We start from the raw sequence: 19,671 nt of genomic DNA, 5'->3' as shown, positions 1-19,671 counted from the left end.
GAGCATGTAGAAATGTGCGGAGGCCATTGGACCCCAGGGAGACAAAGGGGTAGCTAGAAGGATAGGAGGAAGGAGAGGGGGAACGTGTGAGAAGCTGAGGGTGTGTCCTTGACAGTGAGAGGGAATTTTCCCCTTTTTTCATGCATATCAGTTATTATTTCAGGCAAAAATGGCTTTCCAGGAAAAGTGGCTCACGCTTTCCCCTGAAAAAACCATCACGCTGCAGTATGCCTGACGCACACTTCCTATTTTGTCAGACAGAATATTCATGAGTTCATTTTAATTAATTAATATTCAAATGTGAGCTCTTAATCTATTCAAGAGTTGAGGTTTAATCAGATTAATTTTTACTGCTTCATCAAACCCTCTTGAGTGGAGGTCATCGCTCATGTTCGGTGCTGCCACTGCGGGCTGCCGCCACAGGGGGGCGTCCCTTCCTTGATTTGAACCAGCAGTGTTATTAGGAGAACAGCTTTGACCGTTCCCTCCTGAATGAGTTCGAGGAACACTCCTCAGGGTTCCATGGACCACACTTTGCCCACTACTGACTCCCTCAGAACGGAGATTGACTTTAAATGTTTTTAAAATGACGTTGCTTGTGTTACCTGAGTTTTGACTCAGGCACAGCATGCAAACATGCAACTCCCCAAACATGTTTGGTTTTACAGACATTAGATATGGGTCAGTTAACCTTTGCCCACAGAACACGGGCTCTTCAGTGTCTCCTGTATTTGGCTGACAAGGAAACTATAGAATCGCTCTTCAAAAAGCCCATCGAAGAAGTCAAGTAAGTAGACTTTTTAAATCGCGCTAAGAAATAGGCAACAACAAGAAGAAACAGCAGCAGGTCGTTGTTTGGGAGGGTAGCTGGCAGGGCTGTGGTTTGGAAGAGGGCATTCGCGAGGCGTGGAAACGGACCTTGGGTGTCCTTGACATGGTGGCAACAGGGAAACAGGCCTGTGAGAAGCTCTCCTTCCCCTCGCTCCTGCGAGACCTTTAGACACTGAATGTTTTCTGCCTCTTGCTCACACTGATGTCTTCCTAATATTATATTCAGTGGATCTTTTCAGAAACCTAGAATAGGCATTTACAAACAAACAGGCCTAATTTATCCAGATGGTGGCTTTTATTTTACGTGTAAACATGGCCTAAGAGAATGTTTACTGTGAATGCCTCTGTTTTCCAGGTCTTACTTGAAATGTATAACTTTCCTGGCGTCTTTTGAGATGTTGAATATCCCCATCACCTATGAATTATTTTGCAACAGTCCTAAGGAAGGCATGATTAAGGGTCTGTGGAAAAACCACAGCCACGAGTCCATGGTATGTACACCGAGTCACCCGTCACCTCAGCTTCCTGAAAGACAAAACCAGAGGAACTATTCCCGGGCCAGTCTGCCGCTGGGAGAGCTTTTCTTCTGTCCTGTCCTGGCGGGTGACGGGGCGACTTGGGCGTCTTACCTCTCTTCCTGAAGGCCAAGGCCATCCCCCTCACGAGAAAGCGTCCTTCCCCAGGCCTGTCTCTCCTCGTCTGGACGAGAGAAGAGATGGCCCTGGGTAGGAGGGGGTAGAGCTTCACCTCCTCCTCGTTGTCTGTGGGAAGTTAGTGTCCGAGGCAGCCGGAGCCCAGGTGGGTCGGATGCCTTTGGCAGAGGTGGTTTGATTATCAGGTGCCGGAGAGCAGTACGACTTTTCTCTCTCCTGTAGGCAGTGAGACTGGTGACTGAGCTTTGTTTAGAATACAAAATCTATGACCTGCAGCTGTGGAACGGACTCTTGCAAAAGCTTCTTGGCTTCAACATGGTAAGACTTGGTGCCCTCCCCTGCAGTGTCGTTTCCAGCTCTGGCCCGGCGGCGCTTCAGCCGCTGCCGGCGGTGCTCGCTACTGAACGGATGCATGCTGCAAACGTCACCCTCCCTGGCTCAGGACTTCCTGTGAGGCCAGGGAAAGTGCAGACTCAGAATGATGCAGATCTCCCAGGAAACAGGGAGGGGGGGCTCCCTGGCCTGGTTTGATGTTCGTGGATGTGTAAGCGCACTGCTCCGGCGGTTCTCAGGGAAGATGAATTTGACTGATACTCCCTTTGAAAGAATCCGGTATCTCATGTGGAAATTTTCTGTTTTGGTGATCTTTGGAACATTTTGTTTTTTGTTTATTTTCCCACAGATTCCTTATCTAAGGAAAGTTTTAACAGCCATTTCTAGCATCCATTCTTTGTGGCAGGTATGTAATTTTTTTTTTAAGTAAGTTTTATAGAATTTAATCTCTATACTCTCTGGCCTGGTGACTCCTGGGCACGCCCGGTTAGTGATTGTCTCCTTAATAAAGGACAGAGCTGATCTGCTGTGGGAGGATGTTCCTGACAGTGGTGCTCACACTCGGAACACTCAGCTCCGATGTCACCTCCTCCAGGACCTCACTGTCCCCAGTTCTCCAGGCCCCGTGCGTCACACCTCAAAGCGCTGACTCACCTGTGATGGTTGTCAGAGCACCATTTACCCTAATTACACGTTCGACCACCCCTCGTGGACTTTGAAGATCTTTAAAGTCAGAGACCACGTCATTTTTTTCTAAATTTCATAAGTTGTGCACCCACATCATCATTATCACATAAAAATATATAATGCATTGGTGTCGTCCAGATTGTTACATATCAACACATATAGATCTCATTTTTTTTTTAATTAAGATACACACACACACACACACACACACACACACTAGCCAGTTTGGCTTAGTGGATAGAGCCTCAGACCACGGGCTGAAGGGTGCCGGGTTCAATACCAGTCAAGGGCACGTACCTCGGTTGCAGGCTTGGTCCCTGGCCCTGGTCAAGGCACATGCAGGAAGCAACCAATCAATGTGTCTCTCACATTGATGTTGCTCTCTCTCTGCCTCTCCCCCTCCCTTCCACTCTCTCTAAAAAGCAATGGAAAAATATCCTCAAGTGAGAATTAACAATAAAAAAAAATTTATAATTCACATGTAAAATTCACCCTTTTAAATGTACAACTAAGTAGGGTTTTGGGGTTTTTTTGTTTGTTTGCTTGCTTTTGAGAGAGAAATGTTAATTTGTTGTAACTAAGCTACCCGGCCAGGGCTGCTGAAAAATTATCCTACAGTCTAATCACCTCAAACACAGAGGTATCAGTTGAGGACTTTGGTTGAGCATCCAGCATGTGAGCTCGGGGTGTGCGTGTTGTGACTGCCCAGTAGCCTCTGCTAGCCCAGGCGTGCGTTCTGACACACGTGTTCCCACAGGTGCCCTACTTCAGCAAGGCCTGGCAGCGTGTGGTCCAGGTCCCGCTGCTTTCAGGTAATGTCCCCTCCTCTGGGCCATGGAGGGTCGCGTTTTGTGGTTGTGCATGTGTCTACATTTTTTTGTTTGTTTATTTTCAGCCTCTTGTCCTTTAAGCCCCAGCCAGTTATCAGATTGTTGTGAGAGTCTCATTGCTATTCTCGAGTAAGTGAAATATTTGTTTTCCTACCAAAAAAAAAAAAAAAATCCCATTTATTGCTTGTGAAATTCCTTTTTAATAGATATCTGTTACGGGGTAGTTTCTTTTTCTTGGGAAGGTAAACATACCACTTGCTTTTAAATTAAATATCTCTTATTTTTATAATATCTACTTTCCATGTGTGGTACCACTGGTAACCGGATATGCTATTGGTCCCCAGTTTCAGTGTGAGTATAGAGTACCGTTTGTGACTACCCTGAGTGACAGACACAGTGTTGTCTCATAGGATGTTTGTCTTTATGTGGAGGCTTTCAGACATAATCATAGCAGCAGCCAGTGGTCTGCATTCCTGTGGGTAGATCCTTTGACTGCAGGAAGAACGCCATAGCAGACATGAGTTGCTCGCTGCTAAGCAGGTGTTATGCACAGCACTTCAGTGTCTTAAGATTACTGAAAGCATAGGCAAGTAACAAGTGGGGAACACTAGAAACAAGGGACTCGGACAGTGTCATCTCGTGACTAATCGTGCGCTCTCTCCAAGATGTCCCGTTTCGGATGATCTCGACATGGTTGGAGTCGCCAGGCAGTATGTCCAGTTAGAGCTTCCAGCTTTTGCGTTAGCCTGTCTCATGCTCCTGCCCCACTCAGAGAAAAGACACCAGCATATCAAGGTATCCGGGAAAGTATGCTCTGGGGCTGCCAAAGAAATGGAAGGTCTTAGAACTGCATGTCCCCGAGAAAGGTTGCGTGTTCTTTTCACCAAACCAGCAGAGCAGGGGCACATCAGTGTGGACAGGGCAGGATTGTGGGGTGGGGGTAGGGGTGGGGGGTTAGTGGAAGGTAAGACTGGAAGCTAGATGGAGGCTAGTCTGAGGGAAGTCTTAAGAGTGCATCTTTGTCAGTAGGGAACAGTCAGTTTTCCCAGAAGAGTAAAGTGAAATACTTCAGAAGGAATAATCCATTTCAGCTTGACTGGAGGAAAGAGGTGTCAAGAAATGAAACTCTAGGAGGGTGAGTGGGCAATGGGGGATAAGGACACATATGTAATACCTTAATCAATAAAGAAAAGGGAAAAAAAGAAATGAAACTCTGGGGAAGCTAGTATCTCGCTAAATCCATGCGCAGCAACCTTGTGGAGAGGCCAGGAAAGCGTGAGGGGATCAATCCCCAAAGTAGGTGGTAGCCATGAATGAAAATGAACTGGAGGAGAAGACTACCAGGAGGGCAGCTTGGCTTTGTGATTGGAGGAGGGAGGTAGAAGAGAGCGGAGAGTCAGGTCTGTGTGTGGGTGCCACAAAGGGAGCCGCAAGGACTCTAAGGACAAAACTTAAAAAAAAAAAAATAACTTTTGCCATTTTCTCAGTGGTTAGACCACCGGCCCTCGGACTGTAGGGTCCCAGGTTCGATTCCATTCAAGGGCATGTACTTCAGTTGCAGATTCAATCTCTGTCTGGCCTGGTTCGGGGAGTGTGCGGCAGGCAACCAGTCAGTGTGTCTCTCACATCACTGTTTCTCTCTCTGTCTCTCCCCCTCCCTTCCACTCTCTCTAAAAAATCAATGGAAAAATATCCTCAGGTGAGGACAAACCAAACCAAACAAAAAAACTCTCATTCCCGCTGTAACACAGAACAAGTAGAACAAAGCATCTGGAAATGTTTCATTTGTTGTTTGTTCTGATCGTTTTATTTTTTTCAAAGCCGTCTGTGCTTATCTTTGACTGTGTGCTTTCCTGACTATTCATAACCTCATCTGTTGCTGCTCTTCTGAGTGCTAGTATTTAAATAGATTCCTTTTGGCACTTAGAATGACAACATGCCTATTATTAAACAGCTCTTACGGTTGGAATGGGCATTTTTGTAAAATGCTTCTTACCTTATTTCAATAATTTTTGGTTGACAGAGACATTTTTTCCTATAATAGAAATCCTTTAAGATATTTCAAATTTAAAAAGGGAATACTTTACAGATTGGACAGACATGAGTAGTAATTATGCTTTTCCGTCAACTATGTTTTGATTTGTTTCTCTAGACCTTTCTGAACTCGTGCAGCCCTCAGGTCATTTTACAGCAATTGGAGGAGCATATGAGTACTGGCCAGCTGGCAGGGTTTTCACATCAAGTAAGAGAAAATTTCATCTCCTTTTTGTTATGAAAAATTAGGTATTAGAAGGTAATCATTTTCCTGAAACCTGGATGAAGCGAAAAATTACTGTCTCAATCTTTTCATTAATACATACTATTCATTTGCTTTTATTAAAACCTATACATTTTTTTAATAGCAGGGACCCTGGCTATCTTGTTTATTGCTGTGCTTTTTTAAAAGTCCCAAAGTGCTTAACCACAATTACTTCCTACTTATTTATTGTATATAGTACTGAAATGGGCCAACGCAGTCCCCGTCCCCCCGGCCCACCCCCTCACAAAGGAGTGCGTTACATCACGATGACAGTCTCACTCCTGCTTGTCAGAAATGTTTCAGAATTAACTAGGACTTGGCATTTAACACGTTGTTAATATGACGATACCTGTCATTCTATAGATTCAAAATCTGGTCCTGAATAATATCAGAAATAAGAAGGAGTTTGGGATTTTGGCAAAGACAAAATACTTTCAAGTGTTGAAACTGCACCTGATAAACACCAACAACATCACTGACCTGGTAAACTATTTGGCAAATGAAGTAAGGTAAGTCAATTAAAAAAAAAACAAAGCTTACCATAGAATGTCCTTAATTGTATCTTTAATTTGGAGGAAAACATCAAACAATTATAGAGCTGTTTGGTTGTAACTCAAGGCTCCAAACGTTACCTTGTGGCGTTACTACCCGTACCCAGAAGTCAATTGTCTTGTAGCCCATCCCTTGGAACATGCACTGGGAATCAGACAAACAAGCTGCCTGAGCCTCCAAAGTAGGTGTCTCTCAGCTCCGCTCTGAAACCCTGCATGACCGCTTTAGTTCTTAGCGTTTGCTCAGAGTCGATGGCTCATGTATCATAATGTTGGCCAAGCTTGGTTATCTAATTTTCCAGCATCCACAAGTTTGGAAACAACAAGCTTCTCCTGGGATAAGGTTGGGAGCAGATCTGTAAAGTGAAAAGGAGAGAGAAGAAACGGGGTGACCCTGAAGAAAGGCAAGGGATTAACATGCCTCCTGGGCCTATCCCTCCCTCCGCCTAGCTGTGCTGATCACATGGGAGGCGTGCCTCTCTCCTGACCACAGCACGGATCTCTTTCTGCTTGTGTATCGCTGGGGTCCAACCATAATCACTTGCTGTCATTTGTGAGCGAGCGTTATTTTTGATGCGTGATCTGTATAGAGCCGGCTGCACGTATTTCAGACATGCAATCGGATGAGTTTTGACATATGTCTACACCGGTGACGCCCTCACCACAATCCCGTTAGCGAGCATAGTTCCCACCCCCAAAGCTTTCCTCGTGCCCTTCTTTTTCTCTCTGATGCTGTAGCGTAGATGAAGCGTCCGTCTTTATAAGTGAGTACTCAAAGCACCGTGGGAACCCCGTGCCCGCAGACGCCGCGCCCTGTGAGATTCTGAAGGTAAAGCTGCCCGCAGTTACCTGCACTCTCACCAGCCTGACGCCATTTCTATTTCCAGGGTCTTGACATTGAGCCAGACTTGTTCTGGAGATCACTGTGTTTTCACATGTGACTGCATATATTTTTTATATTTTACTTTTTTTATAAGAGAGTCCCAGGCCAGCAATGAAGAGGCCATGGCTCTCCTCTGAGCTCTGCACCAAGCGGCCATGTGGCCTCTAGCCAGTCACTGACCCTGGGCCAGCTCTGGCTGTACACCTGGGCCGCCTGCTCTCCAGCTTCCTCCTAAAGTCTTGCTTTTCAAACTGAAGCAAGTGAGACACTACATTTCCAAAGGCCTTGGTTAATGTGGTGCTTGAGTATCAATTGCTTTTACTTCTCCTTTTTTAGTTACCTAAGACATAAGTGTTCCCTAAGGAAAAAAGAGAAATTTGCAAGAGCAAAAAAAACAAAGTTCTTAATCTCTTGAAATCTCACTACCAAGAGAGAGTATCACTGTTAACATTTTGGTATATATTCTTCCCAATGTCTTTATATATAAAATATGCATGTAAATTACTTCTGCTTCTCTTTTGAATTTAAATACAAGGTAAATATTTTTATTCTGATCATGAATTAGTAGTTTTAGTAAACCTAAATATTGTGGGGGGTTTTCTGTCCTTTGGTCCAAAATAGACATATTAAAATAAGCCGACGTGTTCTTAACTTTCATTAATAACTTCCAAGTCTGTTGTGCTCAGTGGCATAAAATTGCTTTTTTCAAAAAGGGAGAAAATGAATTTAGGAGATGAATTTGTGGCCCTTAAAAATAGGTTTTTCTATAGTCCTATTCATCTGAACTGCTCAAGAATGTTATGTGTTGATTTTTAGCAATACAGTTAAACCTTAAGTTCTTTAGTTTATCTGAGCATTTTCTATTTAAAAAAAAACAACACCTAAATGACACTCATAAAAATACTTCTGTGTTTCTTCCCATTTAGATGTTTCTTAATGGATCATAGTCAGTCATCAAACCTTTCTCAGGAAGAGCCAGAGGAAGTTTGGAGCCCGCTATCAACTGACCATATTTATTACGGTTGTTAAAATTGTGCAATCTCTGTGTTATAGCTGCTGTCAAATATCTGACAAGTGATGCTAAGACACTTGGTAGTTTGTCCCATAAAAAAGTTATATCCTGAGTTAATAAATCTTTTATTTGCCAAGTTACTTGTATAACTTAGACAATTTTTCTTACCATATATGAAGGAAATAAAAATGCAAAGATATTTTGCTCCCTGCAGAAGAAAAGCAAGTACTTATAGCCTATTTCTTCCTCATATAAAAATAAGAATGTCAGTATTTTTTTTTTTTTTCAGAGAGGAAGAGAGGAGAGAGAGAAACATCAGTGATGAGAGAGAATCATCCATCAGCTGCCTGCTGCAGGCCCCCTACTGGGGGGCAAGCCTGCAACCTGGGCATGAGCCCTGACCTGGTTCATAGGTGGACACTCAACCACTGAGGCACACCAGCCAGGCCAGAATGTCATTCTAACTAATGTTATTCTAGTAAACATGTATATAATTTTTTGCCTTAGCCAGTTTAGCTCAGTGGATAGCCAAGGGGTCCCAGGTCTGATTCCAGTCAAGGGGTCAAGGGCAGGTACCTCAATTGCAAGCTCCTCCCCAACCCGGGCCCTGGTCAGGGCACGTGCAGGAGGCAGCCAATCTATGTGTTTCTTTCACGTTGTTATTTCTCTCTGTCTTTCCCTCTCTCTAAAAAATCAATGGAAAACTATCCTCGGGTGAGGATTTTTTTTTAAGTATATAATTTTTGCTGCAGATGCAGAGTATGTCAGTTCGTGGCCAGACAGGAAAATAGAAAACACTCCAGATAATTCAAGTGGAGATGGATTGAATGCCAGAAATTGGTTCCAAAGTTGTTAAAAGAACCAAAAGGCCAAAAGGGGGATGGAGGGAGGCCACTTGGGAGGCACAAGGGAAAGGGCTATTAGTCGAAGGTCAGGGAGCTGCCCCTTCCTGCCCCTGTGTTGGAGCCTCCAGCCCCCATTCTCCACGGAGCTGGTGGAGCCCGCTGCTCCACTCGGAGGCTGAGTCGCCTCCTCCAGTACTGCTGCGGCATCACCGCCGCAGCCCGCAGCCCTCCTCGGGCATCCTCCACTGTGGCTGCCTCTGCCAAGCCACTACTGAAGGGAAGTACCTCTGTGCTTTCACCAACCTCTGATCTCGTGCCAGTGCCAAGAAACGACGGTACAGAGCAGGAAGCCGTCTGGCCGGGAGTGTGGGGCGTGGCGTGTGCAGGCTGTAAGCGCCAAGTAGGAGGATGGCCCAGAAGGGCAGCGTGGTGCCGAAAGCCAGCAGACACGGCCGGGCACAAAAATAATCGTAGCTCTTATTCCGCCTTCGTCATCTGTTGCTACGCTTGTGAATAACTTGATGGTACGAGAATTGGTTGGCCTTTTTGTGCCAGTTGATAAAATACTTGTTTCTATGTCAGCATCATGATTGAAAGCATGGGTTTTGGAATAAAACACGTCTGGATTTGAATATGGTGCTATCCTGTACCAGCTGTGTGAACCCTGGCAAGTTACAGAATTTCCCAAAGCCCGATGCCCCACTCGTAAAGCCTCCTAGTTGCAGGCGGTGTAAGTGGCCGTTCACCTGCTCTCTCCCAGACATGCATAGACTGCACCACTATTTCCCGCAAAGCTTTCCCACACTTGCAATGATTTCCTTAAGGTACATTCCCAGGAGCATGTTTACCAGATCAAAGGACATGAAGACCATTTTTAAGGCTCTAGATCAGTGATGGGAACCTTTGAGCTCAGCGTGTCAGCATTTTGAAAAACCCTAACTTAACTCTGGTGCTGTGTCACATACAGAAATTTTTTGATATTTGCAACCATAGTAAAACAAAGATTACATTTTTGATATTTATTTTATATATTTAAATGCCATTTAACAAAGAAAAATCAACCAAAAAAATGAGTTCGCGTGTCACCTCTGACACGCGTGTCACAGGTTCGCCATCACTGCTCTAGATGCAAACTGCCACTGCGTGCATGTCAAGAGGCCTTGGCAAATGTCCGCTGTCCTGCACCCATCCTCTCCAATGCGAAGCGATCTTACTTTTAAAAACTTTTTGCTGCCCGGCCGGCTTGGCTCAGTAATTGAGCATTGACCTATGAACCAGAAGGTCACGGTTCGATTCTTGGTCAGGGCACATGCCCAGGTGGTGGGCGCATCCTCTGTGTACAGCGTGATCAATGATTTTTCTCTCATCATTGATGTTTCTACCTCTCTCTTTCCCTTCCTCTCTGAAATCAATAGAAGTTTTTAAAAATTTTAAAATCTTTTTGTTGATTTGCTGGGTAACAGTGGTGTCTCACTATTTAGGATTGTATTTCTTTGATGTTTACGTAATTGAACCTTAAGAATAGTAAATGTGAGGCTGACATTGCAAGCAGAGCCCATAGTTGTATCCTTGGGCATAAATGTGCAAGGAATGGAAGGGTCAAGGGGTGGCACTAGACCGTCACAAATGGAAATGAGCCGCCTGCCAAACCGTCTCAAGCTCAGCCAAAATGGTTCTTTTCCAGTCCTAACACCCGTGTGCTTGCTCAGAATACAGACCTCAGGGCAGGGGTGGGGAACCTTTTTTCTGCCAAGGGCCACTTGGATATAACATCATTTGGGGGCCATGCAAAATTATCAGCTTAAAAATTAGCCTGCTAGTCAACCAAGGACCTTGTATGCATATATGCATGGCCCATGGACACAGACAATGGGGCAGTGAGGTCCTGGGGTGGGGGGCGGGGGTGGGCTGAAAGGGGTCAATGGGGGGAAAAAAGGAGACATGTAATACTTTCAACAATAAAGAACTATTTAAAAATAATTAACAACTAACAAAAAAAATTAGCCTGCTATATATGGTCAAACATTTAATTAACTCACCGCTAATGCCTTGGCAGGACCAGACCAAATGATTTCACGGCCTTAGATGGCCTGCGGGCCAGGTGTTCCCCACCCTTGTCATAGGTAAAGAGTTAGCTTCTGGTATGCCAGAGAAGTAATTTTAAAAAAAATGCTTTGAAATTGATTTCAGAGAGGGAGGGAGAGGGAGAGAGAAAACCATCAATGATGAAAATCATCAATCGGCTGCCTCCTGCACACCCCCCACCAGGGATCAATCCCACAACCAGGGCATGTGCCCTGACCAGGAATCCACAACCTCTGGGTTCATAGGTCAACACTCAACCACTTAACCACACTGGCTGGGTGAGAAGTAATTTTTTGAAAAATAATATATTTGAATTTATTTTAAGATAAGGTCATTTGAAGTTCATATATACAATTAGCCAGATCTATTGTTATATTTATTACACCATTTTTATTAGCTATGATCATTTTTCTAAATTATTCCACTCTTGTCTCCATACTATTGCCGAAATATATTTTTAATACATAAGCCAGCCTAGCCGGTTTGGCTCAGTGGATAGAGCATCGGCCTGTGGACTGAAGGGTCCCAGGTTTGATTCCAGTCAAAGGCGCTTACCTCGATTGCAGGCTTGACCGCCAGCCCTGGTTTGGGTGCATGCAGGAGGCAACCAGTCAATGTGTCTTCTCTCATCATTGATGTTTCTATCTCTCTCCCTCTTCCTTCTTCTCTGAAATCAATATATATACTAGAGGCCCGGTGCACAAAATTCATGCAAGAGTAGGCCTTCCTGCCTTAGCCGGTTTGGCTCAGTGGATAGAGTGTTGGCCTGTGGACTGAAGAGTCAAAGGTTTGATTCTGGCCAAGGGCACATGCCCAGGTTACAGACTCAATCCCCAGTAGAGGCGTGTGCCAGAGGCAGCCAATCAATGATTCTCTCTCATCATTGATGTTTCTATCTCTCTCTCCCTCTCACTTCCTCTCTGAAATAATGAGAGAGAGAGAGAGTAGGCGTTCCTTCCCCCAGCTGCCGGCACCACCTTCCCTCTGGCACCCAGGACCTGTGCTTCCCTCCAGCCCTGGCTTTCGTCCAGAAGGACATCTGGAATGATATCCAGTCTAATTTGCATATTACCCTTTTAGTATTATAGATATAAAAAGAGATAAGCCAAATATCCTCAATGCCTGACCTCACACTTTTCATTGGCTCCCCATTTCACTTGGCATAAAACCCAAACTGCCGGCTAAGGCCCATGGGCCCCCTTGTTCCAATTAGAAACAGGATGTGTCCTAAGAAGATGAAATATTAAAAAGGCCCTTCTCTCGGTGGACCTCCAAAAAGGTATTCCCTATGGAGGGTCCCTTTTTTTAAAAAGCACTGTGTTTAAAAGCTGGCCCTTGACAACTCTGCTACCTGCCCATGTGTGCTGTGGCTTAGGATGTCCTGCATGAGCCTGCCCCGCCCGTCTCTCTAACCTCAGTGCCTGCCGCTCCCCCTTCCCCTGACCAGCCTTCCCAACCAGCCCAACCAACTTGCTATGACATTGACACTCCTTTGCAATACCACCCAAAGTTATCTTTGCTGACTTGTTGATTACATCACTATTCATCATTTTGTCCCCAGTTCCTGGAACAGCACCTCACATACTAGGCTCTTAACAAATATGTATGAGCTAGGGGGATTTTGACTACGCGTGATCAGGGTGAAATATTTTCCTTGAATGTGTCATGATCCCATGAACTATTGACAGCACCTCCTTACACACAGACAAAAGGGGAAGTGAGCAACACCAAAATAAGTGAAGGCACTATATTTAATTTTCATGACTCACGCATTTCATCATCTCTTGTTTTGAATGAGGTGGCTAGATGTCCATGCCTGTGACTACTTAGAGGAGAGAATTGTATTAGTAGGATATGCAGTCTTTTTTGTACGGCTTCTCGGGGGCCCAGAGATTTGGAAGCTATGTTTATTGTAAACACATTGGATGCCTCCCTTGAGCAGTTTTTGACATGTTTTTGAGTAAGAGAAAAAGACTAATTTTGGTGATTATGTCTATCCGGTTGGGGAAGCCACCAGGTTCTTTTTTAGTGGATGCTGGTGTCATAGGTACCTTAGACCAGTGGGTACCTTTTCATGCTTATGCTGCTGTATAATAATGATCCTTATCAAAATCTAGAACATTCTAGGACCCCAGACGACTTACCTCGTACCCCTTCCTTGGAGCATACTCTCTCCAAAGGTAACCACTTTTGCGACCTTTATCATCATAGATTATTACATTTTCCATGGTTTTTAACTTTCTATAAATGGGCTGACCTAGAGTCTGAATTCATTACTCAACATTAAAAGATTCATCTATGAGTATTCAACTATTGACTGCTCATCATTAAAAAAGCAATTAAGCCGAAACCGGTTTGGTTCAGTGGATAGAGTGTCGGCCTGCGGACTGAAAGGTCCCAGGTTCGATTCTGGTCAAGGGCATGTACCTGGGTTGCGGGCACATCCCCAGTAGGAGATGTGCAGGAGGCAGCTGATTGATGTTTCTCTCTCATCGATGTTTCTAACTCTCTATCGATCTCCCTTCCTCTCTGTAAAACATCAATAAAATATATTTTTTTAAAAAAAGCAATTAAATGAGTAATGAGATGTTTTTTCATTTAAATCAAACACAAATTTGGGGAACATCATAAATGTGGTCAGATTACATACATAACATTAAAAATCTAAATATAAAAGAATAAATAAATAAATAATGAAAGATTCATCTATGCTATTTTGTGTAGCAGTTCATTTTTTTAAAATATGTTTTTACTGGTTTCAGAGAGGAAGGGAGAGGGAGAAAGAGAGGGAAACATCAATGATATCAATGATGAGAGAGAATCATCACTGCCTCCTGCACGCCCTCCACTGGGGATCAGGCTGCAACCCTGGCTTGTGCCCTGACTGGGAATCAAACCATGACCTCCTGGTTCATGGGTTGGCACACAACCACTGAGCTACACCAGCCAGGATGTCAATTCTTTTAATTCTACCCATTCTTATGGGAAACCTTACAGTATTCTTTTTGTTTTTTGTTTTGTTGTTAATCCTCACCCGAGGATATTTTTTCCATTGATTTTAGAGAGTGTGGAAGGGAGGGAGGGGAAGACAGAAAAAAACACACATTGATGTAAGAGAGACACATTGATTGGTTGCCTCCTACACCTGTCCAACTGGAGGCTGGAGATCAAATCTGCAACCCAGGTACATGCCATTGACTAATAATCGAACCCGAGACCCTTCAGTCCACGGGCCAATGCTCTAACCACTGAGCACACAGGCCAGGGCACCCATTCATTCTTTATATTATATTTACTCAATATCCAAATTCCTTAAACTGCTTAAGAGACTCTCTCATTTATATGGCTATGCGTATACGTATGAAGCATTAGGATAGTCTTTGTACAGTATTAAAAGAGATCGTGCAATAAACCAGGAGGAATCGAATTATCGCATTATCACAAAACCAAGGTTGCCAACTCATTTCCCCCCCAATGTTTTAAATATAGATTTGGTTCTTATTTAAGTCTCAAAAGGATATATTACTCATAACCCATACTATATTTCATAACTCAAAAGGAGAAGTGGTAATTTACAAAATTTCTTCCCCTCGTCCTCAACCCGTAATGTCACAAGTCCTGTAGTTGATGTTTTGGTCACATGGAGCCAGAATATCTAGGAAAACTTTCCTCATCAAATGATATGAAAGCATTTGCTGGTGCTTCTCTCTCTCTTGATTGATTGAATGATTGATTGATTGGTTGGTTTTAGGGGGGTGAAGAGAGAAACATCGGTTTGTTGCTTCACTTATTTTTGCATTCATTGGTTGCTTTTTTTTTTTTAAGGGAGGGAGGGAGAGAGAGAGAAACATCTATGTGAGAGAGACACATTGACTGGTTGCCAAACCTGCCCCGACTGGGGGCTGGGGTACATGCCCTTGACTGGAATCGAAACTGGGACCCTCAGTCCACAGGCCAACACTCTATCCACTGAGCCAAACCAGCGAGGGCCCAATCTCTTGTGTATTTTAATTATCCCCTTGAGTCTATAGAAAAGCTAAGGAAGTAACAGATTTCAAAGTACATAGAGTAGCTGGAGGGAAAAATCTCAGAGAACAAGGTTTTATGCCTCTTTCCTCTTCCTTTCCTTGCAGCTGGCCCCCAGCAGGGCCCGCGCCCCCCCGCCAGGCGGTTGGCCTGGGTTAGACTTCACTCAGTGTCCTCATCCCCGGGGCCTCTGAAAGTCAGCAGGGTTTTGCATTTTGTTTCTTCTTTTATTTTAGCCCATTTACTCATTGTTTTGGAAATACCTCACATTCCAGGCGAGTCAAGTCTTCTGGGATAAACAGCTCACCTCTTTCTAGACAAGACCCATTGACTATTCTGAATTCCCAGCTGAGTGGAAAAAACCACCACCAAGATGTGAAGACAAGAGAGGAATGCCATTCCACAGCCCCAAGAGAGTCTCAGAGGAACCAACCTCCGCTCATTGTCGTGGCGGACACTTCCCTGCCCCCTTTACCTGCAAACATCGCACCTTAATGAGCACAGATAAAGGATCTGTTTCCCTTCATCCATCCGCCCTGGAACAGGTTTTTACCGAGGCGACTTCAGTCATTTATTTCCATAGTTTACACATTACACAACGACTTACGCCTAACTGCCAAGAAACACAGTGAGAGCAAGATCAAATCCAACCCTTCAAGTACTAATCCCTAACATTAACCTTTACATGTCCTCAAAAAACCCCACCCAGCCCCATCACCCCTTCCTGAAACCTTTCTGTGTGCGTGTAGAGCAGGAGCCGCATAGGCAGGGCTCTCCGGAACCACGAAGAGGTGAGGGACAGGCGAAGTGGAGAGAGAACCACCCTTTCTCTGCTTCCCCCCAGTCACAGCTGCGTGATACAGGAAAGTCACCCCGACTTTGAAAAGGGAAGCGCTCACCTCCACCACGGAGAACTGACACCTCGCACAGAGAAAGGGCGGCTTTTCTACAATGTTTGGTGGCATCTCGGTGTTCAACGTGAAGTTCTCGAATCCCAAGGGAAGCCACACACGCTCTCAATGGTGTGGCCAGAGGTTCCATCTTGCCTGTAGTTCTCAGAGCCGACAAGCCTATAATTATTTCAGTATTGCACCTAAAGCAAGTCCACCCTGATTTTGTAATCCTAAGACTGGCTATAGACACAACAGGGAGGCTGAGACTGGGCTTCATTTGGGAACCGCCCCCCCCCCTCACACACACACACACACACACACACACACACACACACACACACCATGTCTAACCCTGAGAATTAACTACTATTGAGAATTCTTCTACATGAGCTATTTATAAACTGAAATGTCTTTGCCTTCCTTTTACAGAACCTTGAAGTCCATATCAATTAGGCTGCAAGTAACAGAAAACCCCACTAGAAATGGTTGTGAGAAAAGAAGGCATTTACTTACTACATTGCATCATCAGAAGTACAGAGATCCCATTCCCAGAGCGCGCCAAAAGCCACGTTCTTTCCGTCTTTCTGCGCCGCCATCCTTTCATCTGCTTGCCTCTTCACACTACCAAGGGGCTCAGCTGCTCCAAACATTACACCCTTGGGCAAAAATTCCTCAAGGTCCTTTTAAAAAAATATTGAGGTGCAATTTACATGACATCAAATGAACCATTTTTAAAGTGAACAATTCAGTGGCATTTAGTCCATTCACAATGTTTGCAACCACCACTTCTATCCAGTTCCAAACAGTTTCATCACCCCCAATGGAGCCCCCATACTCACCAAGCAGTTACGCCCCATTCCCTCTTCCCTGATCCGGGGACTAATCTGGTTTCTGTCTCTCAGGATTTACCTGTTCTGAACATTTCGTATCATTGGAATCATAAAACATGGGGCCTTTCATGTGGCTTTGTTTGCTTAGCATTCTTTCAAGGTCCACCTACATTGTAGGATGTGTCAACACTTCATTCCTTTTTATAATATTCCATTGTATGGATCCACCACATTTAAAAAATATTTTTTTAAATTGATTTAGAGAGGAAGGGAGAGGGAGAGAGAGAGACAGAAACATCAATGATGAGAGAGAATCATTGATTGGCTGCCTCCTGCACGCCCCACACTGGGGATCAAGCCTGCAACCAGGGCATATGTCCTGACCAGGAATCAAAGCGTGACCTCCTGGTTCATGGGTCCATGCTCAACCACTGAGCCACGCCTGCCGGGTTCATCATTAATGTTTCTATCTCTCTCTCTCCCTCTCCCTTCCTCTCTGAAATCAATAAAAATATATATTTTTTAAAAATGTGTGTTAGGAGGATATAGCATAATCCATTCCATCTTCCCCTTTTTCTTTAGATGGGCATTTGCTTTGTTGCTCCCCCCTCCTCGCCACCCCCCCCACACACACACACACACATGAGCTCCAATAAATATCCTTATCCTTAACTAGTGGTCCTTTTATTTCTTTGGGACAGATTCCCAGAAGTGGGATTAATGAGTCAAAGGGTTTGTTTAGTTTCAATTGTAGCAGATGTTGCCAGATTGCTTTCCGCAATGGCTGCAAACCTTCACATGTGTGAGCGAGCGTGCCCTTTCCTCCATATTCCTGGCAGCATTTGCTGTTGCCGCTTGTTTTTGTCCGTGTCACTCATGGATGCGTAGGGAGGTCCCATTGCTTCTTCCATTGGCACTTTCCTGACTTTGGTTGGACGTGAGGGTCTTTTAGTATGTGCACTGGCCATTTGGTGGTGGCTGCCTATCGATGGTCTATTTATAGGCTAAGTCCATTTCTGTATCAGTTGTTTGTCTTGTTCAGGTCAGTCCGTAAAAGCTCTTTATATAGTGTCCATTGGCCTTTGGCTGAATTGCTCAGAAGTGATTGAGAGCACTGGCTCTGGGGCCGGCGGCCAAGGGTCACTCAGAACTCCGCCCCGGACCCGCGATGTGACCTCAGCAAGTCCATTAAGCTGGTTATGCCTCCGTGGGCTCACCTATAGGTCGTCGCCGTCACCCTCATCCTCGCCATCCCTACTTCGTCGTGTTTGTTCTGGACATACATGACTTGGTACCTGGAATGTACAGACCACGGTGCCCAGCGCACAGTACGTTCCTCAGCGGCAGTTGTGACTGTTATTTATGTTACAAATCTTTTTCCAGCGCCACCATTTGAGCCGGCCTTATTTATGGCATCGTTTGTCACACAAAACGTTTTAATGTTGACATAGTCAAATATGTCCATCTTTTCTTCCCCAGTTCCTGGGTTCCCAGGCTTGGTTGCGAGAGCTCCCCCCCTTGGTTACGTGATGAATTTCCTTCCTCTGATCAGCAGAGGCACAGTCCTGCCCCTAAGCGCACAGTCACCCCGACTGCTCCGTCCATTTCTCGTCTTCTCCTTCACCCAATAAGATGAGAACTTTAGAACACTTTTTTATTTTAAAAAAATTTTTTTTTAAATTGACTTGAGGCAGAGAGAGAAACATGGATTTTTAAAAACTTATTTGTATTGATTTCAGAGAGGAAGGGAGAGGGAGGGGGAGATAGAAACATCCATGATGAGAGAGAATCATTGATCAGCTGCCTCCTGCACGGCCCCTCCTGGGGATCAAGCCCACAACCCAGGCATGTGCCCTGATGGGGAATCGAACTGTGACCTCCTGGTTCTTAGGTCCACGCTCAACCCCTGGGCCACGCCAGCCAGGCAAGAGAAACATGGTTTGTTGTTGCACTTGTGGATGCGTTCATTGGTTGACTCTTGGATGTGCCCCGACCAGGGAATCAAACCCGCAACCTTGGTGCATCCAGACGATGCGCTAACCAACTGAGCACCCAGTCAGGGTGGCTAGTCTTTTCTTCAATCAGTTCCCTCCGATCGCTCTATCATTTTGCTCTTTGTTTTGAGACGTTTCTAGCACTGGATTTAATTTGGATCTCAGTAGAGACCCTGCTCTCCTTTAACTGAATTTCTTAAGTTCAAGAAATCGTGTGGTGTTGCTGAAGAAGTCCTGTGCCGTCTCTGGCTTTCCTCCCGTGCGCTGGTGTCTGGCTATTTCAGTTCGACGGCAGAGTGTTCTGAGAGCTGCCTCTGGGCGCCTGCGCCTCCTCCCTGGGCTGCTATGGGCTTGGTCAGCTGCCTGGGCGCAGGGGTAGTTGCGGGGCCTTCCTACCGTGTGGAAGCCACACTCAGCTTCCACCCCATGGCTTGTGGTATGGGGGGGGGGTCTGCTTTACTCACAACACTGCTGATGCCAAATGTGGGGGTGTCCCCCTACACACCAACCAGTTCTCCAGCTCTCTGGTTAAAAATGGCCGTCCTGCCCTAACCGGTTTGGCTCAGTCGAACTGCGGACTGAAGGGTCCCAGGTTCGATTCCGGTCAAGGAATCGATGTACCTTGGTTGTGGGCACATCCCCAGTAGGGGGTGTGCAGGAGGCAGCTGATAGATGTTTCTCTCTTTCCCTCTCCCTCTCCCTTCCTCTCTGTAAAAAATCAATAAAATATATATATTTTTTAAAATGGCCGTTCTGCTTGGCCAGTGTGGCTCAGTGGTTGAGTGTTGACCTATGAACCAGGAGGTCATGGTTTGATTCCCTGTCAGGGCACATGCCTGTGTTGTGGGCTCGGTCCCCAGCGGGGGCATGAAGAAGGCAACTGATCAATGATTCTCTGTCATCATTGATATTTCTCTCT

The 19,671-nt window shown here is 45.1% G+C and overlaps 1 protein-coding gene and 1 long non-coding RNA gene across 4 annotated transcripts in view; one reads left to right on the top strand and one right to left on the bottom strand.

The window, feature by feature from the left end:
* Positions 1 to 8,215, top strand: part of KNTC1 (kinetochore associated 1) — a 64,972-nt gene extending 56,757 nt beyond the window's left edge. For all 3 annotated transcript variants that reach the window (XM_036354010.1, XM_036354007.1, XM_036354009.1), the window contains exons 54-64: positions 669 to 787; positions 1,187 to 1,322; positions 1,707 to 1,802; positions 2,167 to 2,223; positions 3,262 to 3,316; positions 3,400 to 3,463; positions 4,000 to 4,129; positions 5,487 to 5,576; positions 5,997 to 6,142; positions 6,923 to 7,013; positions 7,994 to 8,215. In XM_036354010.1, coding sequence (XP_036209903.1) covers positions 669 to 787; positions 1,187 to 1,322; positions 1,707 to 1,802; positions 2,167 to 2,223; positions 3,262 to 3,316; positions 3,400 to 3,463; positions 4,000 to 4,129; positions 5,487 to 5,576; positions 5,997 to 6,142; positions 6,923 to 7,013; positions 7,994 to 8,014 — 1,005 coding nt within the window. In that variant the 3' untranslated portion in view covers positions 8,015 to 8,215. The remainder of the gene's footprint in view (positions 1 to 668; positions 788 to 1,186; positions 1,323 to 1,706; positions 1,803 to 2,166; positions 2,224 to 3,261; positions 3,317 to 3,399; positions 3,464 to 3,999; positions 4,130 to 5,486; positions 5,577 to 5,996; positions 6,143 to 6,922; positions 7,014 to 7,993) is intronic.
* LOC118678380 lies at positions 6,181 to 16,117 on the bottom strand. The gene is made up of 2 exons (XR_004974876.1): positions 15,935 to 16,117; positions 6,181 to 6,540 (listed from the first exon to the last, which is right to left on the bottom strand). It is a non-coding gene; the product is annotated as an uncharacterized LOC118678380 (long non-coding RNA).
* Between the last annotated feature and the right edge of the window lie 3,554 nt (positions 16,118 to 19,671).

Source organism: Myotis myotis, unplaced genomic scaffold (genome assembly GCF_014108235.1).
Source record: "Myotis myotis isolate mMyoMyo1 unplaced genomic scaffold, mMyoMyo1.p scaffold_m19_p_20, whole genome shotgun sequence".
Lineage (NCBI taxonomy): Eukaryota > Metazoa > Chordata > Mammalia > Chiroptera > Vespertilionidae > Myotis > Myotis myotis.
Note: the sequence above shows the minus strand (reverse complement) of the source record. Positions and strands in the feature narration are given on the sequence as shown.